At 50.9% G+C, this 25,610-nt stretch overlaps 1 protein-coding gene across 1 annotated transcript in view; it reads right to left on the bottom strand.

Moving 5' to 3' along the window:
• The window catches only part of Gcn1 (GCN1 activator of EIF2AK4), a 62,861-nt gene that overhangs the window by 17,259 nt on the left and 19,992 nt on the right, over positions 1–25,610 (bottom strand). Inside the window, exons 16-38 of the mRNA XM_028856545.2 lie at positions 23,811–23,903; positions 22,333–22,408; positions 22,043–22,202; positions 20,320–20,509; positions 20,101–20,225; positions 19,231–19,409; positions 17,423–17,516; positions 16,350–16,463; positions 16,067–16,265; positions 14,847–15,002; positions 14,382–14,563; positions 13,478–13,558; positions 13,104–13,247; positions 11,604–11,731; positions 11,332–11,521; positions 11,112–11,182; positions 9,699–9,864; positions 9,212–9,406; positions 7,098–7,344; positions 6,430–6,551; positions 5,518–5,632; positions 4,402–4,581; positions 475–695 (exon numbers count right to left, since the gene is read on the bottom strand). Coding sequence (XP_028712378.1) covers positions 475–695; positions 4,402–4,581; positions 5,518–5,632; positions 6,430–6,551; positions 7,098–7,344; positions 9,212–9,406; positions 9,699–9,864; positions 11,112–11,182; positions 11,332–11,521; positions 11,604–11,731; positions 13,104–13,247; positions 13,478–13,558; positions 14,382–14,563; positions 14,847–15,002; positions 16,067–16,265; positions 16,350–16,463; positions 17,423–17,516; positions 19,231–19,409; positions 20,101–20,225; positions 20,320–20,509; positions 22,043–22,202; positions 22,333–22,408; positions 23,811–23,903 — 3,428 coding nt within the window. The remainder of the gene's footprint in view (positions 1–474; positions 696–4,401; positions 4,582–5,517; positions 5,633–6,429; positions 6,552–7,097; positions 7,345–9,211; positions 9,407–9,698; positions 9,865–11,111; positions 11,183–11,331; positions 11,522–11,603; positions 11,732–13,103; positions 13,248–13,477; positions 13,559–14,381; positions 14,564–14,846; positions 15,003–16,066; positions 16,266–16,349; positions 16,464–17,422; positions 17,517–19,230; positions 19,410–20,100; positions 20,226–20,319; positions 20,510–22,042; positions 22,203–22,332; positions 22,409–23,810; positions 23,904–25,610) is intronic.

Genomic DNA, 25,610 nt, shown 5'->3' with positions numbered 1-25,610 from the left:
AAAAATAAAACAACAACAACAAAAGAACTCCACTTTAACTTCTTTTGTGTATCAAGGCAGAGCCATGGTGGATGGTAAAATGCCAAATGCAAACTCCTGGAACAAATGAATAAACAAAGCAAATCTCCCCAACTAAAGTTAACTCTTCTAAGAGGCTTACAGAAGCACACACTCCCAATCAGAGAACACTCCAATGAAGGAAAACTGCAGCTGCTTGGTGAACACTCCTGAAAGGTCCCAGGGGAAGGCAGCCTGTTCTCTGCCCAGTGTATAGCAGACGCCACGAAGACAAACCTTGGCCAAGCAGTTAGTTAAGCCCTTGAACCACTGCACTCTGGGAGATGCCCAGATTTCCCCCTCCCACCCTAAGTGGCCCAGGGTTCCCTGCAAACATAAGCAGAGATAGTAATGCCCACATCCTTCCATGTCTGCTGTGGACTGGAACTTTGCACCCTAAGCCAGCCGGGCTACTACCTTCTGGTCTGTCAGGGAGTACATGTTGCCAATAATCTGCGCCGCCATCTTCCGTGTGTCTGTGGAACGGTCCTGGAAGGCTCTCTGGACAATAGGCATGATGAGCGCCAGGGACGGGGCATCAATGAAGTGAACAAACTTGGTGTCCAGCAGGGTCTGCAGGCATTTCTGGGTCTTCCTTGATGGGTCTGTCAGGGCATCCAGTAGGACCGGGGCAATGGCTGCATGTCACAGAGGGGAGATGCTGGTCTGTACAAGTCTGGGAAGTGGCAGAGCCTTAGGGAGAGCAAGAAGACTGGGCACCTCAGCTGGGGAAGCCAGTCTGCCTGGAGGAGCAACCCCTGCCCAACAAGAAGAGAAGGTGGCAGCTGGCACCCTCTACACTGTAACCGAGACTAGACAGGACATCAAGGACTAGTTTCCAGAGGAGGAGCTGCAGCCAGTACGGAGCTACCCGGGCACCAGGGACTTTCCTGTAACCAGCAACCAAACAGTGAGTTCATGGAAAACAAATACAAAAGTTTTAGACACTGAAGGCGCAAGAGCCAATGGCAGAAATAAAGCACTCAATACTTAAAGCAGCCAAGGACCAGATAAAACGACTTCCATATAAACAGCCCAACAAGAAGACTCCAAGGAGTGTCTGTTTATCTTCTTCACATACCCAGGCAATTTAGCCCCTGAAGACATGTATTAGCCAACAAGAAATTAATAACCTAATTATGAAACAAACAAATGATATGGATAGATAATTCTCAAAAAAGATATGGAAATAACCAAAAATGACATAAGAAGATGTTCAAGTCACTGGCCTTTTGGGAAATGCGAACCCAAATCAAAAGGACAGGAAGCAGAGGCAGCCAGAGCTCTGTGTTCAAAGCCAGCCTAATCCACATTAGGCCAACCAAAGCTACATAACAAGACCTTGTCTCAAAAAACTCAAACACAACCCACAAGGAGATGCCACTCAAACTTGCTAGGATGACTATAAGCACAAAGATAACAGTTGTAGTTATATATTTGCGCACGCACACACACACACACACACAGTAATAAAGAAAAAGAGGCTATCGTTTTGAAAGTGAGGGGCATGAGGGAGGGTAGCTGAAGGAGTTGGAGGGAAGAATGGGAGGGAAAGGTGCTATGATTCTACTTCAGTTAGAACAGATTTTTAAAAAGGTAAGTGCTGGCACCTGAAACCGAAGCCCTCCTACCCTGCTGCTGCAGGGTCACCGGTGCAGCCACCAGGACTCTAAGTCCACAGGGAGTTCCAGGCCAGCCTGAGCCACAGAGTGAGCTACTGTGGCAATATAAACCAAACCAAAACACTGGCGGAGTGTGGGGCAGCGCACGCCTCCCAGCACTCGGGAGGCAGAGGCAGGAGGATCTCTGAGTTCTAGGACAGACTGGTCTACAGAGAAACCCTGTCTTTAAAAAAAAAAAAAAAAAACCCAATACACTGTATGTGTAAATATGTACAATTTTTACTTAACAATTTGCCTCAAAAAGTCTGGACATTTTAAATAAATTTTAGAGGCTAGGAAGCCATGGGAGGGAAGCCTTAGGGAGAGGTGACAGAATATACATGACATGAACACAGGAGGTAAATCCTAGGGGACACAAGTTTCAGGGGGTGGTGGCGGTGGTGGTGGTAAGAGTGCAGAGATGGGAAGGAGGGAGGGCGTGAGAGAGGATTAACCCCAATTCAGGATGTGACATAAAGTCATGTGGAAAGCCACTGTTCTGAAAGTCAAGCACATGGCTCAGATCTGTATTAGCATTCAGGAGGTTGGTCAGGAGGACTGCCCAAGTTCAAGGCTAGCCTGGACTACACAGTGAGACCCTGTTTCAAAATTTAAAAAAATAAAAATAAAAATAAAAGAATGTTTAAACCAAGGTATGCATCCTTACGAGACCGCACGTCTGCTTTACCAACGACAGAGGTGGGCTCGACCCTCCCGCCGCGAGAACTGGTAAACGCCCCGTTACACACTGAGTCTTACATGTCACACTCTGTAGGACATCAGAGAACCAAGGCCCTCCCTCCTCAGTGTGCGAGCCGCCCTCCCTCTCCCTCTCCCCTACCCAAGGAAAGCTTTTCTGCTTGGGAAGAGTCAAGGGACGGGAAGGAGGGGGAGAAGACAAAGGAACAGGAAAGGCAGGCACGGAGAAAACCAACACTCCAGTCCGCTACTCTTCCTTTACAAACAGAAAAGGAAGCTGAGTGTGGTCGCTCATGTATTCGCATTTGGAAACCAGAGGCACATGGATCTCTGAGTTGGAGACCACCCTGGTTTACAGAGAAAGGTCAGCCAGCCAAGGTTACACAGAAAGACCCTACATCAAAACAAAAACAGGGATGGAGAGAACTGCTCTTGCAGAGGACCAAGCTCAGTTTCCGTATCAGGAGGTTCACAACCACCTGTTAACTCCAGCTCTGGGGGATCTAACCTGTGCCACTCCCCACCCCCATCCCCACACCTGTACTCACAGACATGTATGTGTACACATACAGACACAGGCCTTAAAAATAATACAAACAGCCAGGCAGTGGTGGCGCACGCCTTTAATCCCAGCACTCAGGAGGCAGAGGCAGGAGGATCTCTGTGAGTTCGAGGCCAGCCTGGTCTATAGAGTGAGTTCTAGGACAGCCAGGACTGTTTCAGAGAAACCCTGTTTCAAAAAAACCAAATAATAATAATAATAATAATAATAATAATAATAATAATAATACAGATGAATCTGGAAGATAGAGCTAGGCATCTGTCACCCTAATACTTGTGGGCTAGAGGCAGCAGGAGCCCATCCTGGGCTACATAGTGACCCTGTCTCAAAACAAAACAAAACCAGCAACTGGGAACACAGCTCAGTGGTAGACCACTCATCCAGGATGGGCAAGGCCCTGGGTTCCACCCCCAACACACGCATGCGCTCGCCCACAAATCAGTTCACTTCCTAATGAAACATACATGTCTAGTCATTTGATGGTTCCACTCTATGTCCCTGCACCCATGCTCAGAGTTAAAGCTTAAAATGACACAAGTGATAATGCCAGTCAAGGTGGCGACTGGATTTGTCGCCAGCCCTCAGAAAAGAACCACACTACGGACTGGGACATAGCTCAGTTGGTAGAGCCCATGCTTAGCATGGACAAAACCCTGGACTAGTGCTCAGCGCTGCCTAAACCAGGTGTGGTGAAAACTCCTATGATCCCAGGACTTGGGCGACAGACACAGGAGGATCACAAGTTCAAACTCCTCCGAGGATGCTAGTCTGCACACACAGGCCAGCCTATGCCAGAGACCCAAACTCACACTATAGGATACATCTGGGCCAGCGAGATGGCTGTCAGTAAAGGCACTTGCTACCAAGCCTGAATAGAGCTCAATACGTAGGACGCACATGGTGAAACCATGGAGGAAACCAATTCTCATTAACGACAGTTAATTTCCACACATGCCAATGTACACTTGTGCCTATATACATACATACAACACTAAAAATATTACAAATTCCTTTAATTGAAAAAAAAGAACAAGGCTAATTCTTTTGCCTGATGAGAACAATTCCAAAGAACTCAGGGTTTCAGATGGTGCTGGTGTGCTGCAGGCTGCCAAGGAGTCTGCAGACCTCACAGCTCAGCCACCTACACAGGGTCTCTCAGAGCGCAGCTGCTCCTGAGCCAGTGACTCGGTGCCCCTATCTAGGAAGCCAATGACATCGGCTCCAGACCAGTGGGAGAACTGCCTGCTTCCGACGTCCCTTCGACCCTGTAGTCTGAGGAAAGAAAGGGCTTCCCAGCAGTAAGGCTATTTCAACACGGACATATTTGTCCTCAGAGGGCAGCGGTCTCAGCGGACACCCCCTAGAACATAAGGAGAAGGTAAGGGGTGCAGCCGGAGTAAGTGCCCCACGGGAAAGGCATACCCAGGATCTCCGGGTTCCTGATGACAGAGCCAATCTGCCTGAGGGCTTGCTGTCCCGCCTTCTGCACTTTGACGTGGGAGTCCGTCAGCACCTCTGTGAGCTTGGGCACAATGTTGGGCAGGCAGGATGACAGCTGCTTAGGAGCACAGTACGCCATTGCCCCGAGTAGCTCTACTGACCCTGCAGACAGAAGACACGTGTCCAGCACTGAGCCACTCAGCCCGGGCCAGCAAGACACTGTGCTGGCTATAGGGGGAGGGACACCCAGCTTGCTTCCCTGCAGACTCTTCAGTCCCTGGAAAGAGGCCCACTGCACTGTGGGACTCCAGGGGAGGAGCAGGCAGAAGAGGGAAAGAGACGACACCAGGATGGGTGTCCTGGCTAGTTTATTGTCAACTAGACACAAGTTAAGTCATTTGGTAAAAGGGAATCTCAATTGAGAAAATGCCTCATAAAATCTGCCCATAGGCAAGTCTTAGTGCATTTTCTTAATTAGTGATTGACAGGGGAGGCCCAGATCGTGGTGGGTGGGGCCATGTCCTGGCAGGATGGTCCTGGGTTCTATAAGAAAGCAGGCTGAGCAAGCCATGAGGAACAAGCCAGTAAGCAGCTCTCCTCTATGGCCTCTGCATCAGCTCCTGCCTCCAGGATCCTGCCCTGACTTCCCTTCCTGATGGACTATAATCCCAAATTTCTTTTGGTCATGGTGTTTACCACGGCAGTAGAGATCTAACTAGGACAGCAGGGAGACCTAGTTTAGTCCTGTGAGTGTTCCAAGGGTTAACCACTGGATTTCTCTGGCCTCAGTTTCTTCATCTCATATTTGTGCTGTTATAAACTGAAAGGCAAAGCCTGAAGGAAGAGAAGGGAGGCCATGCAGGAAAGTCCCAGGCCCTGACCCTCCCAACCAGAATGGTTTTAGTCTGCTTGTTTTAGAAGGTTCCAGATTACAGCTTTCAAGATCAGGATTTCCTCAGAGCTGCGGCTTTTGCATGACAGTGTAACCGAGCTACTCTGCCATGTCCACAACAAGAGCTGTGACGACCTACATCCCTGCTGAGGGTCATTTCCGGAGCAGGAAGCTGAGACAGACACAGAGGGGGTGGGTGGCCTCACCAGCTTTTGTCCGCCAGGATTCCTCCTCCAAGGCAGCTAACAAGGACGGGAGCACCAACTTCACGCCATGAGCACTCAAGTTGCTCATCACAGCTTTGGCACAATCATCTGCAGCCTCAAGGGAGGAGAAAAGACATTCAGGGGCCTCCTTGCCTGGGCCTGACTGAGGCCTGACACTCACCCTAGTGTCCCTACACTGACCAGGACTGTAGTTGTGTCAGACCCTGTGCCCAGGTCCAGAGGAACAGCCAAAAACACATCTTAAAAAGCTCCAGTGCTAGGAGCTGGAGAGATGGCTCAGCAGATAAGAGCAATTTGCTTGGGACAGGCAGTGGTGGCACACAACTTCAATCCCAAGACTTGGGAGGCAGGGGCAGGCAGATCTCTGAGTTTGAGGCCAGTCTAGTCTACAAACTGAATTCCAGGACAGCCAAAGCTACAGAGAGAGACCCTATCTGGAATGGAAACAAAAGAGAGCAATTTGTTTAGCAATCTGAGGACCAGAGCTAGGATTCTAGTACCACCCAGTAGCCAGGCACTTCACACATGCACAGCCCTGAAAGAGTCAGAGACAGGATTGCTGGGCCTTTCCTGCTTCCAGCCCAGCTAAGAAAATGTGATGTCCCAGTTCAGGGAAAGGCCTACCTCAAAATAGGTGAATGATACAGAGGAAAGAGAGGACATATGACATCCTCTTCTAGCTCCCAGTCCACATATGGACATGCTCACACAGACAAATACGTAACACACACGCACACACAAATCAAATCTTCAATGTGTAAGGCAAACAGAGAGATCCGTAGCAGTAACCAGTGTGCCAGGTACAAGCTGAAGGGCCTCTGGCAGTGGGGGCTGGGACCCACCCTAGACACCTCCCTGACCCAGCCCGCCTGGGCGCAGTCCCGGACTTACCTCACGTACGTACTGGTTCCCATCCCCAAAGCACAGCAGCAGATGGGGCAGCACATGGACCACGTAGGGCTCGAAGAGCTTCCCCAGCATGGTGCAGAGCATCTCGAAGGCAAACAGCGCTCCTGGGGGAGAGGAGGACACAGTGCTGGGAGCCCGAGGGCCAGCACCCGGCACCTCCTCGGGCTGTGGCGGCTACCGGACCGAAGCCCAGCAGCCTGTCTCAGCACTCAGGGCAGGGATGTGGCCGAGGGTGACAGGCAGGGAGTTTCTAACACTTCCTGGTACCAACAACTAGAAAGGCCAAGCTTCGTTCAGCTATAGTGCTCTATTACAAGTCAGAAAGCAGGCAGGGAGACAAGCCTAGAATCCTAGCACTCTGCAGCCTGAGGCAGGAGGACCACCAGGTTGTAGGTTATGCCTGGCAACTTAAGAGACCCTTCCCTTGAAATACTGAAGTAAGGGCTGATATGGAGCTCAGCAGTAGAGCAGCCTGTCTAGCAAGGGTGAGGCCTGGGGTTCAGCCCCCAGGAGTGCAAGAAAGAAAAAGGGGAAAGCGCAGGCAACCCCTGACAGACAGGGCTGGGATGGGTCACACGGTCCCGCCTCCCTTCCTCCGCAGTGTGGGCCCAACTTCCTGGGCTGTCAGCACTGAGCTCCAGGACACCCACCCTCTCGCCTTCGGAAATTCTTCTTGTCCTGGATGGCATCGGTGAGCGCAGCCATCATTTCCTGCTGCTTCAGGGAGAGGATGCCCAGGCCTTTCACCAGGCCCGCCAGCCCGTAGGCAGCCCCTTTGCGTTCGGCATACTTGTCTGACTCCAGCAGCTGCTGCATGAGCCGCTGAATCATGCCCCCAGCATCCTCCTTGACGGCAGGTACCAGAGGTGGCAAGCAGCTGGCAACAGACTCCTGGACCTGTGGGAGGGGCCGTCTCATGAGTGCAGGCAGCTGAGTGGCGGCTGTTGCTGGTGGCCTGCACAGCAGCACTGTCTCCCACCCAACCTTAGCCACTGCTTCGTGGCTAAGCATCAGAGAAGCAGTGCTTCCTACAGACTCATGACACATGCGTCCCAGGGCACGCACTGCAGTTGGCGAGTGACAAGAGCAGCCGCCCCACAGTGCTGCTTCTCGTCTGAACCACAGCTTCTTAAACTGCGGCTCACAACCCCGCCATGTGGGGCTGCATCATAAATCAATGTACGGACTGTGGGAAACTAGGAAACAGTAAGGATTTCTGAATGGACAGTGGCCAGAATTAATTCAAAATCAAACACGGAAGACTCTGAGGCACTCCTGGCAATGCTCATGCTTGTCACCTAGAGACCTCACCGCAGCCTCGCTTCTGAACACACTGTCCCGAGAGTGCTGTCACACCACCCGACCACAGTGAGCCCTGCCGCAGCCCCTCAGCTCCCACTGAGATGACCGTGTGTCGTGAATGGCGGTGTCTAACTGTGCCTATGAGGTTTTCTGCACTCAGAGAAGCACCGTGGCTCAATTACAGAAAACAGACTTGTAGCATTTTCCTCTCATCATTCCTCGGTGTGTAAGTGTCAAACTGCTAGAGCTATGGATAGAAGGCCTAATTTTTTAACACTGTGTTAGAAGGCCTAAGTTTTTAAAAAACTATTGGAGTTAGTTGGGAGTGGTGGCACATGCCTTTCATCCTAGAACTTAGGAGGCAAAAGCAGGTAGATCTATGTGAGTTCAAGACCAGCCTGGACTAGTAAGTTTCAGTCCAGTCTTCATAAATAAACAAATAAATAAAATAAAAATTGATTGAGTTGATGACCCAAGCTTTATAAAAAATTATTCTATAAACTTTGACTTGACCTTAAAACAGAATTTCCCACAATTTCTGAAATAGCCTTAAAGATACATCTAAAAGGGAGGGGCCATGGAGACGGCTCAGCCAAGTAGACCAGCACTGCCACCAAGCAGGATGACCCGAGTTCCATCCTGGGGACCCCACAGTTGAGAGAAACCTACTCCTCAAGTTGTCCTCTGACCTCCACACTACACTGCGGCAGGTGCCTCCTCCCACATAAATTAATAAGTAAAATGTTATATATGCCTGCCACTTTCTATCATGTATTTATGTAGAGTGGCAATCTCAGCACTGATTATAAAACAAAAATTAACTCAAATTGAAGTTCTACATCCTAAGTAGTACCAAACATGTAGGCAAAATTTGTTTATATAAAAATAAGTAAGTGAATCCTCTTTAGTACAAAATCTGTTCTCATCTTTAGTAAATGATAAAAATCATGGTATACCAAAGAGTTGTTTTGAAAATGTTATGGTTTATTACCACTGACATTCAATTTGCATGTCTATTTTTCATACACAAATAAATGTGTATGAAATGAGTAAAAATGTCTGTGATAAAAAGGGGTTGTAAAGCTGGGCGGTGGGGGCGCACGCCTTTGATCCCAGCACTCGGGAGGCAGAAGCAGGCAGTGAGTTCTAGGTCTGGACCAGGCTGCCTGGAACTCACAGAGATCCGCCTGCCTCTGCCTCTCCAGTGCTGGGATTAAAGGTGTGCGCCACCATAGTAGAGCTGGGTTGTTTTTCTTTTTTATCTTTGTGTCTTCAGTGCAAGATTTACTCTAAACACACAAACATGCACGCGCACGCACACACCAAAGACAAACCTCTAGCAAACGAGTAGGAGAAAATGAACCGCCTAGGTTCTTCCTGGAGAGGAGATGGCTGCCGGCGTCCTACAGCCCATCCACAATGACCCCTCCCTGGTGACTCACAGCCCCACGGTGGGAAGTACCTGCTGAGAAGGTGTAGAGAGGGCAGCAATGAGCTTGGCAACGATGGGTTTTACTTTGGGGTCACTCTTGTCCAGGTGCTTGGCCAAAGAACCCATCAGGACCACCACACTCTGCCGCACGGCGTCATAGCTGGCATCATTGGGTGCATCCTTCAAGAACTCCTCAAACACCGGCAGCAGGGAGTTGACATTCTCCTGAAAAGGCCAGACCCCAGAGCCACAGGTCAGCCCACAGGCTGCGGCAAGCAACAGGCTTTGCCTCTGGGGCTGGCAATGCTGGCAGGTTTTCCAGCTTCCAGCAGGCCTGCAGCAGACCCCTAAGGATTGCATCCTCAGTCTTTCTGACACAAATGAAATTTCCCACCAGGTGCTGGTGCCCTGTCAGGGTTTCTGGCACTTGCTTCTCTTCTCAGTCACACACACACACACACACACACACACACACACACACACACACACCCGCCCCCCAGCTGCTCAAACTGCTCACCTTCCCATGGGCATTGAGTGTTGCGAGTGCTGCATCTAACATGCACTTCCGGACATCTGGGTTTCGGTCATTGAGGGCATCAGGGACAAAAAACTGAAAGAGCGGCTTCACCTGAGAGCTATCCAAATACTGTGAGAGCTTGTTCAGGGCCAAGGCTAGACCACACCTAGGAAAGAAACGGGAGCTTGTAGGTGGCGAGGGCCAGTCAAGGGATCCCACACAGAGGAGGACAACAGCAAACAGCTCTGGGGCGGCAGGGCGCGGCGTGCAGCCCACCACGAGGCGACTGCCCAGTGCTCTGAACAAGCCGCTTGTGAAACGGAGACCAGCCACTGGCCCCTGAGGTTACCTCCTGCAGGATGTAACAAGGACCCATTCTGTCTATTTCCCTGACTATGGGAGGAGATGTACACCCCCTATCTGTGAGACAGGCTGAAGAGGAGAGACCTTGATAAAAGAAACCGATGCAACAGCCCTTGGTCGGGAACAAAGGCAAAGTGGAATTACTCTCCTCAGTCAGAGACAAGACATTCCTATTCCGAGCCGACTGTCTTGAATGAAAAGGAAACAAAGCACGATGGCTCCACACAACACCCCGTACTAGCGCACAGCCACAGAGAGTGGAGAAGGCGGGTGTGCTGGCTGGTTATGTCAGCTGGACATGGCTGGAGTCACTGCAGAGGAGGAAACTTCAATTGAGAAAATGTCTCCAGAGGATTGGGTGTAGGCACTTTCTTTAGGGTTCATGGTAGAGGGCCCACCCCATTATGGGTGGGGCTGTCCCTGGGCTGGAGGTCCTGGGTTCTATAAGAAAGCAGGCTGAGCAAGCCATAAGGAACAAGCCAGTAAGCAGCACCCTCCACAGCCTCTGCATCAGCTCCTGCCTCCAGGTTCCTGCCCTGACTTCCTTTGATGATGAACAGTGATGTGGAAGTGTAGGCCGAATTAACCCTTTCCTCGCCAACTTGCTTTGGTCATGGTGTTTCATCACAGCAACAATAACCCTAACACAGTGTGGCCAGCCATTCAGGAAGCTAGCCCTACTGTTTCATGAAAGCCCAGTGTGGGTGACAAGTGTCTTCCCAGGTCATATTTGCTCCTAGACACTTACCTAACCTCCACCTACTACTTCACAGGCTGAGAGAATGAGCCGACATCTGCTGAGACCACTGCACACGGGTAATGGGCTAGGGCTAGTGCTTTTCCAGGGAGGTTCTAGCAGTGTGTCCTCACACAGATGAGGGGATGCAGAGCTGGTAGACAGGAGCCAGCACTGATGCAGGTCTCTCTGACCCAGGTGGCCCGACTTCCCTTCTACTTCAGCATCAGCACATGCTACCCTTTGTAGCACCCACCCCAGTCCAGCTAGTGTGTCTCAGAAAGCTTGGCAACAAGATCAAAACCGGGCTTTACCTGGCTTCCCACTGGTCTGGGGGGGACTCTGAAATCACTCGTCCCAAAGCATCCAGCACTGGGGGCGGCCGCTGCAACAGACAAGAGGCTGTGCTCAGTGCTGTCCCTTGCCCTGGGGCATCAGACAATGTCCCGGACCCCTGAACCATAACACAGGCTGAGCAGAGCACATCCACCCACTTCCCCTGCCCCAGACCACAGCAGCTGCCGGGTTACTCACATAGAGCTTCTCCTGGTAGATCTCCATGAGCCTGCCCATGACCTCTGCTGCCTGCCGCTGGTACCGTGCCACCGCCTGGGAAAGGGCCTCTGCCCCAGCCTGCCTCACGGCTGCCTCATGGTAAATCACATCATCGATCAGCAAAGAACAGAGATCTGATTGTAGATCGAGGCTCATGGTGGACCAGAGCCTGCAGCAGACCAAAGTTTAGGACTGGTCAAGAAAAGGCCTGAAGCGCGTTCCCCGGCAAACCCTGCTGGAAGGACTCTGACCTCTCAGCCAGCTTCCGGATCTCATCATCCTTGTCAAACTTAACGACCCAGAGTCTTCGCAGCAGGTTCAGGCCGTTCTTTTCATCAGTGTCAGGTGCTGGCAATACCAGCTGGAGTTCCATCAGCCCCTGGGAGGAGGAGGAGGGATCAGACTGAGACTTGACATCTCACGAGGGGGATGTGTCCATCTCCTCACTTCTGCTGTCCTAAATACAACCATTAGCTGTGTGTGGCTTTAAAGGAAAATCAACTAAAAGTAACGGCAAGTCAGGCAGGCGTGGCAGCAGACCACAAACACCAAGCTTAGTGTTGGCCTGCCTAACTTGCAGTTAGGTGTTGGACAGAGCTGGGCTAGAAGTGCTGGGAATCAGCTCGCCTGGTGACCTGCTCAGACCCCTCAAATAGGTTTTTTTGGGGAGACCTAGGGTTATAGCTCAGTGGTTCAGAGGATGCACCACGCCCCTCAACCCAGCTTTTTTTCTTTTGTGAAATGATGATGCATGGTGGTAAAAGTTTTTGTTTTGTTTTTAAGACAAGGTTTCTTTATGTAGCCCTGGCTGTCCTGGAACTCACTATGTAGACCAGGCTGGCCTTGAACTCAGAGATCTGCCTGCCTCTGCCCCTAAATGCTGGGAATTAAAGGTGTGCACCAAAGCTTAAGAATTTTTTTAAAGTAAAAATTACCAATTTAACTCTAAACATGGCTGACAAGAGCTCAAAAGGTGCTTGTTAAATGAATTAAACAAAAAAACAAACAAAAAGCATACTGCCATCATTTTTTCCCACAGTAGGGGGACCTAGCATTTGGGAACTACAATCTAAAAGCCATGCAGAAACGCTAAACAGAGGCATACAGCTGAATCAATGCCATAATCCTGTGAGTTAGGTCAGGGGATGGTTATTGTTAATTGTCAACTTCACAGACTCTAGAATCCCCTGGAACATGGGCCTCTGGGCATGCCAATGGGGGATGATCTTGATTATTATGTTCACTGATGTGGAAAGACATACCCACTGTGGGTGGCACCATTCCCTAGGCAGGGAGCCCTAGAGGACTGGAGGAAGCAGGCTGAGCACAGACAAGCATGTATCCACTACTCTCTTTTTTTCTGACTGCAAATGTTATATGCCCACTGCTTCAAGCTCCTGGTTCCTTTCCTAACCACATGGATCACAACCTGAACTATGAACTACAGAAACCTTTGATTGCTAAAGTTGCTTTTGTCAGCATATTTTATCAGTACACAGAAGAAAAATAAAAAGACCGACCATATGGAACTGCATCAGGAGCTGTAACCCAGACTGACCATTAAAGAAAGTCTTCCTCGGTGGAGGAAAATGGACAGTGCTACATCATGACAGGCTTAGGAGGACCCTAACCCACCCACGATCTCCTCTCCTCTTCGCCTCCTAGCCCCGTCTGAGGTAAGAGACGTCCTGCCTGACGTTCCTCATGCAGCTCCAACACTTGCCCAGAGTAACAGGAAAGCACAGACGCACCCGGAGCGCGGTCTCCCGCACGCTGGTACACGGGGACTGCAAGGCAGTGAGCAGCACGTCCACCTCCTCCTGCTCCGCGAAGGCGCAGCCGTCCTCGCCACTGCTGCTGGCACACAGGGTGGTCAGGGTGTCCGAGGCTAGAACCTGCGGACGACAGCGACACACTGGTTCAGTTCGGCAGCTCATTTACACCAATGCGGCCCAACAGGTGGGCTTAGAAAACCCACCCATTGCTGCTCTAGGGCTAAGACCCATAGTCAAGCCAGGCAGTGGCATCCCTTCTACACAAGAGGGCCGAGAGAACTAGGTCTTGACTACTCATCCCTGAAGTCAGAGTCACAAAAAAACCACAGCACAGACCAACTGGAAATCACCTGCAGGCGAGGAGAGCCTGTCCCGATCACCCACGTCAGCAGGCGCAGCATGGCCACTCGAGGCAGCAACTCTGGGCCATTCTGGGAGGGAAGAGGAGAAAAGTTAGGATGATAAAGTAGGAAAGGTCTAGATCTATGCCAGGCATCCAGTCAACTGCATTCCCTCACCTACGTGAGGATATCCTGGGTCACAGCACTGACTCAGTCACTGCAGAAACATCATTAGGTTTATTTACAACCAAGCCTGTAAGTGCTAACCCAGACTATCACAGGCTCTGAAGCTTGCTTGACACTCCCCGAGTGAAACACTGATGAACTGTGAGCCTAAGAGGAAACACTCAGTTGTACAAGAAAGAAAGAAATGCCAGACAAAACCCATCACTCGACTGGGTGTGGTGATGCACACCTTTACCCAGTGCTTCGAGGCAGAGATAGGAGGTCCTCTGTGAGTTCGAGGCCAGCCAGGGCTACACAGTGAGACTCACACCAAGACTCACACAAAGCTTGTTAGCGTTGAAAAAAAAGAGAACTCTTAGTGAGAAGCTAGCTCAGTACACATCATGTAACCTAGCAACTTAAAACCAGCACGTGCTACAGATATGCCAGAGACATGCAAACACAAACAGAGCCGATCAGATTAAGGAAAGCTAACAGTGCTGAAACAGCCACGAACAGGCAGTAAGTTCAATACGGCAGTCATGCACAGCACAGGACCTCAAGCGACGGTAATCAGAACACGCCGACACGGACGCAGACTTAGGAAAGCAGCAGCGTGGCCCCTTTTATATTAAAGAGCCGCTGTCTGTTATGTGGGCTGCGGCTACGGACAAGACAGCAAAACTCAAGGAAGGGAGCCTTTGCCTCCCCAGACCCCTCAGACCACGGGACCAGAGAGCCTGCCAACCTCGTCCACTTGCTCGGGTGGGGTGTCAGGGGAAGCCCTCAGCTGCGCGTGGACAGTGAGGATCTGAAGGATCTGGGCCATCTGCTCCTCCTCCTCCTCACTGTGGTAGGGCATCTCAGTGAGCACCATCTTTAACATCGGGAAGACCAAGGAGAAGGCTGGTGCGGACAGGGGTGCGGCGTCTGTGAGAACAGCAGAGCAGACAGAAGCTGGGCGACTGTGCAGACCACGGCGGGGAAGACCGGGAAGCCTGACACCAAGCACAGTGCCAGGTACAACGGCCGGTGCCAAACCAGCCCCGCTTCTACCCCACAGAGCGGCCCAGTTCCAGAAGGTGAGACTGAACAGAAGCAAACAAGGAAAACCCAGGCCAGGGAGGGAGGACTCTCCTGACACCAAAGGCACAGGAAGCCAGGGACGCTGTGGCTCCTGCCTCGCTCCCACACAAGCCCCACTGCCCCTTACCTGGCTCACCCTTGCCCACCCTGCTGGCGATGGTGTGGGTGTGCAGCAGCGACACTGCCCTCCTCACAGCCACGGCGAGCTCTTCTTGGCACCAGGACTTATCCAGAGAACACTCTGGCTTCAGCAGGCGCAGCGTCACATGACTCACCAAGGTGCCTGGGAGAAGAGAGACAGGCAGCAAATGACTGCAGGCAAAGGTGGCATGGGGGCAGCCAGCCTCCTCCGCCCGCCCCTGCCTCCTCCGCCCGCCCCTGCTCTGCAGGTGTATAAGAAGATAGGACGGCAACAGCAGCTGCCCCTTTGTTTTTTTGGGGGTGATGTTTGTTTGGGGACATAATGTCACTATGTAGCCCAGGCTAGTCTAAAACTCAGGATCCTCCTCCCTCTACCTCCCAAGTTTTGGGATTACAGGCATGCAATACCATGTCTGGCAGGGCTGATACTTTTGACACTAAAGAAGTCAGTGTGCTGAGGGGCACGTGCTGCCCAAGAGTCACTGAGCCCACAGTAAAGCTCTAGCTACATAGTTCCGCCATCAGGCAGCTACTAATCCTTCTGGCAGGTTCCACATGCACCAACTGACATTTCTTCTCAGAACAGCTTGCAGGCTCCAGCCCCCATCCTGAGAACATTCCCTTTAGGCTAGGAAGAAAGTCTGCTTAAAGTTACCAATGACTCACGAGAGTAAGACCATCGTAACTGCCAGGCTTCCTGCTTGGCTAGTGTTTCTCCAGCGCTAACGGAGAGCTAAGGGTCAGAGATCTCTGGCCACACCACTGATACATGCTGCCTGTGAGCTCTGAGCACAAGGACCAGCCACAGCACACCAAGTCTCTCTCACTACCCTGAACCTGACTTTGTGGAGCATGCCCACAACAGAGGGCTGGGGTGTGGCTCAGTCACCAGAGCGCTTGCCTAGCACACACGAGGCCCTAGATATGGTCTCCAGCACTAAGCCAAAGCTACTACAGATAGGTGAGATGCTAACAGCATGTAAAGCCTGCTCCTCAGAAGGCAGAGAGAATGCAAAATGGAGGCAAGAGGAGGCACTTCACTGCTCTTGAGCACATCCAGTTTGAGGCTCCACAGGCTGCTTGCATGTGGAAACAAAATTCAGCAGCTTAGGCCACCACATGCCTCCTCACAACACCCACAGGCACCTCCAGCCCGCTTCCCAAACATCCCAGAGATAACCACAGAGCCAGCAAATAAGGACTAACCCAAGGCCTTGAGTCTCGGGGGCATGACACAGGCAGCCAAGGACAGGAAGGGGCCTTTGACCCTGGGAGCGGCCAGGGGAGATTTCAGCAAGGGCAGGAAGGCGTCAACCAGAACAGGGATGTACTGGGTCAGGCCACGCGGGTTCCTGGTCACGATGGCGTCTAGCAGTCCAAGTGCCGCCTCTAGCTCCCCATCCAGCTGCAAGCAGAGGGGCCAGGAGGGTCAGCGGAACCCAGTCGGAGACAGCGGCGAGCAGGGCTGGGCCGCAAGCCTGCTCCTCACCTCCTGCATCCGCCTCCGGATCTGCGCCTCCTTGTCCGTCTGGGCCTGCAGCATCTCCTTCTGCTTGCTGGTCAGCTGCACCTCCTCTTTGATGCCTTTCTTCCTCTTTATCTCCTGAGGGCCGTCAGAAGCCAGCTCTATCACGGCACAGAGCTGCCTCCTAGCACCCCAGGGAAGCTAGCTTGCTTCCACAAAAAACTCCAGGCCAGCCTCAGGGCTAGGACCAGGGCCCAAGCCCAGCATGGGCCCTCCTCCACCCCTATCCTCCACCCCTATAAAGGTCACGGCTACTGAACGGCTACAGAACGGACACAGTACAAAAAAGCAAACTTGAGAAGGGATTCTCAGCTTTAAAAGAGGAGGAGAGAAATGTCACAGAAACAACAGGGCCCTCAATGATCTCCAAGGGGCATTCTGGTGGCCACAGGACTTCAGATCAGCCTGCCCTCAGACCCACCCAAGGCTCTTACAAGACGGAGGCTGCTTAGGGGGCAGAGAGATCCCTCAGTCTTTCAAAGTATTTATTGAGCATCTACATCATGCCAGGAACTGTTTGAGATGCTAGAGACACCAGGGAGAAAATCAAATCTCTCCCCTCACAGAGCTCACAATCTAGCAGGTAAAGTTAGACAATAAACAGGAAACAAACACATAAAATGACTGCGGAGCGTGAGGAATGTTCTAAAATCTACAAGCCAGGAAGAGAGTGAAGCACACTGGGGCAGACGAGCAGGGGTCACTTCTCTGGGAAGGGCAAGTGATGAGCTGGGCAAGACCGAGCTCTCCAGAGCTCTCCAGAGCTGACTCTGTCAGTCACCTCAGGGTGCCTGAGGCTCCACAGCAGCAGGCCCTGCACTTGCTATAAGGAATCAAGACAGGCCTGTCTTTAGAACGCAAGGGCAGGCAAGACAGACCAGCAGCGTCCGGTGAGAACCCGGTTTCCCTCAAGTCGGGGCAGAGGAAGCCACAGAGGAACAACAGTAAGAAGTGTTGGAGAGGACCAGGGACAAATCAGGGGACAGAACACAGCACAAAGAGCCAGCGGCCTCGAGTGCCAAGCTCGGGGGGCTCACCTCCTTCAGCTCCAGCTCAATCATCTGCTCCTTAAAGGAGTAGGCTTTGTTCTCTCGCTTCATGTTGGCCTTTTTGATGCTGTCCTGCTGGGCACTGAAGTACAGGGGAAGCAGTTATCCGGCTTCAAAAGGGCCACCGACTCCTCAGCCTCATGACAGCCACCCAGCCCAGCCGGCAAACCTTAATGTTTGTTTTTCCTGTGTGTGTGTCTGTGTGTGTCCATGCATGCACATATGTGCTCACAAGTGTACGTGGAGGCCGGAGGTTAATTTCCAGCATCTCCCTCTATCACTCTGCATGGCATCTTTTCAGACAAGGTATCTCACTGAACCTATATGCAGCGGACAGTTTTACGAGGCCAGCTGGCCAGCAAGCACTTCACTTAGGTCCATCTCCTCGCTTCCTTTTTTTTTTTTTTTTTTTTAGGACATAGGTTTATTGCCAAGCTTTCACATTAAATAAATAGAAGCACAGTAACAAGTCCAACCATGTTTGTAGCTGCATCCACTTGAAAAGTGTTACGTATATCTTATTAGAGTGTGTATCTGTGGGGAAAATCTTTAACAGGTTAACTATACTGTTCAAAAGAACCACTATGAGCATTTCTTTTCATCTGGCAGATACTCAGCAATGTCAACTGTATAGTTTCTAAATTCTTAGCCATTATACATTTCTCCAGCTAATACAGCAAATAATTTTCTTCTGAAATATCCAGTTTTAAATTTCTGGTTTGAAACTTATGACAGTTTTGTTTTATGGAACACCAGAAGTCTGAATTTAAATTATTCAGTAGCGTTCAAAACAGTCCAACACTCATTGGAATGACTCCCCAACATAGCTGGTGCCAACACTATTCCAGTTAGGGTGCTGCAAAGGACATGCCCAGTTAAACGATCTCTAACGCCAGGATACATTTCACTCCCTAAGTTTCTTGACCGACTCTTCCATACTTGTCAGTTTATATAATATCTTAAAACACAAATAAGATTAGTGGAACAATTAAGTGTCTTCTTATAAAACCACAACCCTCTTTCTAATTAAGTTCTAAAGTTGCAGTTTTATAATTTGGAACTTTGGGGAAATGCTCAAAACATTATGACAATAAAAGACCTTTGTCCTTATATACAAAGCTACAAGATTTAAAAATAACAACTGTATAGATTATAGAAGGCATAACCTAGACAGTTAATTAATAAAAAACACATACTCCATACCTAAACTACCTTAGAAAAATCCAAACTGCATAGCAGCATTTAACACAGTGACAGTATTGTCAGTGAGAATCATGTGTCTGTTTGCTTCTGAGAATGTAAAAGGCAACAGCTTGGTATTACGAAAAGTGTGTTGATCTCGAAGACCTGGTTCTGCTCAGACAGCAGGGATACAGCCTTAAACAAGCACTGTCCTCTCCTTAAGGAACAATCTAGCCGAGGCTCTCTCCTCCTCGCTTCTTTTTTTGTTTTTGAGACCCTGTTGCAATGGAGGCAGGGCCTCTATATAGTCCTGGCTGGCCCCCAATTTACAATCCCTGCAGCCTACAAAGTGTGGGATTCAGGCACGCACCGCCTCACCCAGCTCCCAGGTAGCTTAAGTCCTATGTACCCGGGCAGTACTAGATCCAGATTCGCCAATATCTAAGGCCTAAGCACCAGTCTTGGAATACAAGCAGCTACTTCTGCCATGGACAGACAGGTTGTTTTATTCGCTCCTCACAAGGACCCCATGAGGATGTTTCCATCAAATCAGCATGACAGCCAGAGCTGGGGTGGAGAGGTACCGGAGTAACAAGGGAGCAACTGAGCCTCACCTCTGGAGGATGGACTTATCAAACAGCTCTCCAGCAGGGGTCTGCATGATGGCAAACTCCTCCCGAGTCACGAGGCACAGTGCAGGATTCTGCACAGTGGCGGTGATAGTGCTGATGAGCTGAGGGAGGACTCGGTCAGGGGACAGGACGGAAAGGGAGGCCATGGCGTTCATGGAAGACTGCCAGACAAACAGACACAGTCAGTCTACACCCAGAACAGGGTTCTGCCACACCCAAAGTACCCCTGCAATCGGCTCCCCTTTCTGCCTTGTGCTTTAGTAACGCCCACCGACTGGCGCGGCTCGACTCGACGTAGTCTGAGCCTGCCTTACTAGACAAGCCCTGGCTCTGCCATCATCACTGATGTGGAGTGCACACTCCACTCTCAACCCTGGTCCAGGGCAGCGGCCTCACCATTTCCAAAGGCAGGCATGTAACCCTAGTCAGTCGGGGCAATGAGCCCCCATGCCAGCTGCCAGTACTGGAAAATGTGGGCTTTCCCATTGGAGCTGGTGGGAGGACAAGGTGTGAGCCTGAAACCCTTTCTTACCAGAAACTTGAGAACGCAGCTCACGTGTTGGATGGAAAGCAGAGAGAAGGGACTCAGAGAACCGATAGGTTTCTTGACGGAGGAAGTACAGAAACCACCTCTACTGTCCTAAGGACACCAGCTGAGCCTACTCACATCCTGAACACCGTCCGTAAATGAGGCCCTTTTTGTGTTCCAACAGTCTGCATTTCTGTCACTTACAATCAAGAGGCCAAGCCTATACGTCATCATTCTTCCTGTTTCTGTGAGCCCTCACTTCTTGTACCCCAGGAGTCCCCCGGCCCTGATGGAAGTACAAACCCGGCTCATGGACCCATTACCTGGTTCAGGGGACTCTGGGTAGTGATTCTGGGGATGATCTGATCCAGGTGCCTGGTGATGAAGGCCTCAGGGTCAATCTTCATCCTGGTGAGAAGCGCTGGCCAGAGTGCAGACTGCACCGCCACTGAAAGAGAGAAGCTTCTTGAAGCTTCTGCTTGGACCACCATCACCCGACCCAAAGAGCCGCCCACCGCTCCATTCCTACCCCAGCCACAGACCTAAGGACGGGTGGTGAGAGATGATCAGCATCTCCTGGGCCAGCTGCTCAGTGCTGGAGATGTCACCCTTGAGCCCTGGCACCCCAGAGATGACACACAGAGCTTCCTGCAGGACCCGTGGAGGCACATAGGTCTTGCCCATTTCAGTCACCTCCCCAGCATCTGTCACAAGAGCCTCCATGGGCAGCACCTTTAGAGAGAGAGCAGGTGAGTCCCCACAGAGCCCTAGGCAGGGCAGCACCCAAAGACAGCATGCAGAGCCACTGAGCCTCTCCTGCTGGGGTGCAACCGATGCCTCGCTTCCTGCCCTGGAATCCACAGGCTGGGAGATGTGCCCAGGGGTGAGAAAGAATCGGAACCCTGGTTCTGGAGACCAGGCACACACGCTGCTAAGGGAAAATGGTGAAGCCTGGCACCCAGAACGCTTCAACAGTCCAGGTCACTACCATCTACTCCTGGTTCTTCCTGCTGCTGCCCGAGAGAACCCAGACAGCCTGGAGAGCTAGGTAAAAAAGAAGGCAGCCCAAGGGGTCCAGGACACCATGAGAGCACCGCCCACAGACTCGACCAGGCAAGGCCCCCAGAGCTCAGACACTGATACCACAACCACGAACTCTCTGAGGTCTAAGCAAGGGCCTCCACAGATACTGGTGCACAGTTGGTGCTCCTGGAGGACCTGACAGCAGGAGTCGGGGGGACCCCTGACTCTTGCCTACACTTAGGTCCCCTTTGCTCCCAATGGGTCGCCTTGTCCAGCCATGATATGAGGGTTTGTGGGTTTTTTTGGTTGTTGTTGTTGTTTATGGCATTTGTTATGCTAAGTTCGGTTGATATCCCTAGGAGGCCTACTCTTCCTTTTCTTTTCTTTTTTTTTTTCTTTTAGTTTTTTTTTTTTTTTTTTTTAGTTTTTCGAGACAGGGTTTCTCTGTGTAGCTTTGCGCCTTTCCTGGGACTCACTTGGTAGTCCAGGCTGGCCTCGAACTCACAGAGATCCGCCTGCCTCTGCCTCCCGAGTGCTGGGATTAAAGGCGTGCGCCACCACCGCCCGGCCTTCTTTTCTTTTTTTTTAAGGGAAATGGAGAAGTAAATCTAGGGGAGAAGGGTGGTAGTGGGAACTGGGAAAAGGGGAGGTAGGAGAAATTGTGATCAGGACATAATGTATGTAAAGAATAAATTTTTTTTTTTTTGTGAGTGTCCTTAAGGTTTTTATTTTTTATTTATTTATTTACTTTTAAGTGTGAACTTTTTTAAAATTTATTTATTAAATTTAATTTTACATATCAGCCACGGATTCCCTTGTTTTCCCCCCTCCCGCCCCCCCTCCCCCCCCAATAAAAATTTTTTAAAAAGTGTTTTAGAATAGTAGCCATGGCCACCTCTCCTTCATCAATACACGTTATTAAAACTGTTTCAGACTCGTTAAAAAAGGGCTATAAGCCTTCCTTGCCTTCAAAGATACCGTGAAAAGAGCAAATTTGAGAATAAGTGCATGTTTAAAATTAAGTGTTTTAAAACAATCAAAAAGAAACTATCCAAAAATATTTTGGCTGAACTACATCAAAGGTATGGAAACGGGAAAGAAAGTCTCTAAAAGGCAAAGATGTTACCGAGGCCTGGTGGAATCACCAGTCTGAGCGAGAAGACATGCCAGGAGCGGCCCCGCTAAAACCCCAGGGCAGAAGCGCGTTGACTGAGTAAGTAGCTCCAGAGCCCGGCCTCTCACCTTGTGAGAACTGAGGACAGTCTTCAGCTCCTCCAACAGGCCACTGGCCAGCTTCACGCCCCCGAGAGAGGAGAGCAGCTTCCGAACGGTCTGCTGCGCCTGCCTGCGCACGTGCCAGGTCCGGCTCAGGAGCACCGCCACCAGGACCCGATAGTACTGCCTGCAAACACAGACACGGGGGCCTAGGAGGTGGGGACGGGGCTTCCCACAGCCAGACCTGCCTCACACCCACTCCCCAAAGCTGGGCCAACATCTGCTTTGTTGGCCCAAGAGAAGTGAGGCTCACGTACTGAACTTTGCTGTTAGTGAGTCTATTCGGGTGGTCGAGGAAAAGCCTCTCAGTCAGATGCAGCACAGTACACAGGGCTGTAAGGGAGAGAAACAGTGCAAGCCTCTTTTTCCAGACAAGATCTCTCTGTGTAGCCCTGGCTGTCCTGAAATTCGCTCTGGCTGTCCTGAAATTCGCTCTGTACACCATGCTGGCCTAGAACTCACAGATCCACCTGACTCTACTCCCCCTTTAAGTGGGATTAAAGACATGAGCCACCACTGCCTGGCCAGTGTAAGTCTTTTTGAAACAACTAAGTGGGACCAGTGAGCTGGCTCAGTGGGTAAAGGAGTTTACCACTAAACATGATGACTTGAACTCAATCCCCGGAACCCACGTGGTGGAAGGAGAGAACCCACTCCTGAAAGTCGGCCTCCAACTTCCAGGGATGCGCGGGTGTGCACGCATGCACGCACGCACACAGAGAAAATTAAATAACTAAATGTATTCTTCCCTAACCCCAAAAAGATTGGAATGAACTAAAAAATTTACAGCAAAATGTAAATGTGATTAACACTAGATGTAAAGCTACAGTTCATTTTTATTCTCTTTCTCTATTATGCCTATACATATTTTGAAGTAAAGAAGGTAAACACTGATTTTAACTGTTAAGACTTACTGGCAGGTGGTGGTGGCGCACACCTGTAATCCCAGCCAGCACTCGGGAGGCAGAGGCAGGTGGATTTCTGTAAGTTCAAAGCCAGCCTGGTCTACAGAGTGAGTTCCAGGAAAGGCGCAAAGCTACAAAGAGAAACCCTGTCTCGAACTCCCTCCCCCCCAAAAAAGGGATGGATATGGATAATATCAAGGATACAGAAGCAGCAGATAAAACTGGCTGTCGGTGGCTAGCAGAACTGAGTGGCCAGAGGTCAAAGCAGGAGGTAGTTTTCAATGAAGATCCCCTCCCACCTTGTCTCTGAACTATGAGTGTCGTTCCTAATCAAAAGCTAACTAAAAAAAAATTTAAACCAGAAAGTGACTAATAGTTGTAGCTCATTAATAGGATGTTGTGATTCGTGAGTCAAAAGACTTTTCAAATCACTAATTAGCAGCAGACTCCTGTGAGGCAACCTAGAATTTTGCACATACATTTGGAGATCACTGTTCCTTTTCTGCCAGGCTAGAAACCAGTAGTTTCCGTGTCGCCTGGTGGGGGAGTAGAGCTGCCACAGCTCCCCAGCACTCGGTGTGAGGGAGCCCAGACAGTACCAATTACCCATTCAGCTGTAATTACACGACTATCACAGCTCCCTGACTGTCTCTACAGCCCTCCCAGGTCTGCCTTCCTACTGAGCCTGACTCTCCCACAGGAACGAATTCATTCAGAAACAGCCAAGCTGCTGGCCAGATCACGGTTCTGAGCACTCACAGAGCTGCTGGCCAAGCAGGTGCTCAGGAACAGGTCCCCCCTAAAGACCTATCAAAGACAGAGAAACTCACCATCCTCTGAAGCCAGGAGCAGAAACTTCTCAGAAGTGAAAATCTGCTTCTTTTCATCCACAACCAGCTGCCAAAAGTTGTTCAGTTTGGCCTCTGCAAGAAACCAAAGGTCACCCCATGACACAGGGCACCATACCCCACAGCATGGCCCTGCTGAGCTGAAGCAGGCCCTGGGAAAGACACTCTGTGAAGGACCATTCCTAAGCTCACTGTTCTCCTATTCTGAAACCAAACGTCAGTCCTTCGGCCTCACTTGTGGTCTGGACAACTATATGGTCCTCTGCTGCCTGCAGCTTCTCCTCTGGAATACCCACTACCCAAGAACCAGGACGGAACACCCAAGGTTCACACAATGCAGCTCTTTCTGCCTTCCCCCAACTGTGGGCATTCCTTCATGAGAGTCACATCCTTCCAGGCTCTCCTTCCAGCCTCCCCGAGATCTATTCAACTGCTTCCTCCTTCATGAACCCTTTCCCAACACTCATCTCTCAAACAACCAACCCTCCTTCAAATGACACACATCCATCTCTGTACTCCCACTCCAGAGCGCGCACCCTCAACTGTGCTGAAGTGAGGTTGTGGTCACACTTATCTCCACCCAAGGTCATCAAAGGCCTTGGCATATACAGTGGATGTAGCAGCATGCAGAGAGCAAATCCTAGTTCTCAACAAAGGAGCCGGGTCAGGTGAGAGCACAGGCAGAGGGGGAGGCCGCTAGAGGCTAACGCTGGGCACCCACTCCAAAGGCCCGTGTGCTAAGATATGGCCCCCAGCTTATGGCACCACTGGCAGGTGGCACCACCTTCAGGAGACAGGGCCTGGGGGAAGTAGGTCAGTCACTGGTGCATGCTCTGGAAAGAGAGGCTGAGACCTGGGTCTTTGCTTTGCTTCCCAGCCACCAAGAGGGGAGCAGCTCTGCCCAGCCACACACTCCCTGCCTGACACAGACCCAAACACAAGGGGTAGCAGAAAAACAACTGCCCCACCATGTGACTAGAACCTCTGAGACCACGGGCCACACTAATCCCTCATCCTTAGCTGGATTTCTAAGCGGTCTGTCTGTCAGTGACTAAGCTGACTAGGCCAGAGGAACCGAGCCAGGGTGAACCCCAGCAGGCAGAGGAGAAGGGGAAGGCTCTGTCTTTAATCATTTCCACCACGGCTGACAGGTGACATGGCACACACAGTATGTCACCCAGCATGCAGAGATGATGTGACCAGCTGTGTGAAGTTCCTGCCTTAGCTCTCCCACACTGGCACAGCACAACCTGGAATTGTAGCTGAAATAAACCTTTCTCCCCAAGATGCTTTCGGTCAGAGTGTTTAGCACAGCAGTAAGAATGAACTAGAACATCCTATGAATATGTAAGTAATTAAGACATAGAGTCTAGAAAATGACTCAGTGGTTAAGAGTGCTAGTTCCTCTTCTGAGGACCCAGGTTCCTAGCACCTACATGGCAGGTCACCACTGTCTATAACTCCGGGTACAGGGAATCTGACGCCCTCTTCTAACCTCTGTGGCACTGAGTACCTGTGTGGCCATACGTGCAGGCAAAACACTCACACGCATAATACTCAATCTAGCAGTCCAAGTATCACAGACAAGGCCAGCCCACAGCACTGAAGCGACAGAACCAAAGAGAGTGAGAGGCCCTGGCTGCCCTCTGTTGTCACCCTGACATCTATTCAACTGCTCCCTAGAGGTAACAGGCAGCCCTGGAGAAAACAGGCTGATGCGAAACACCCAACACTCGACCACGGACTCTGCAAAGTGCCGTCACCTGGCACCCTGGACGCATG

This window comes from Peromyscus leucopus, chromosome 23 (assembly GCF_004664715.2).
Source record: "Peromyscus leucopus breed LL Stock chromosome 23, UCI_PerLeu_2.1, whole genome shotgun sequence".
Lineage (NCBI taxonomy): Eukaryota > Metazoa > Chordata > Mammalia > Rodentia > Cricetidae > Peromyscus > Peromyscus leucopus.
This window is presented reverse-complemented; position numbering and strand designations above follow the sequence as displayed.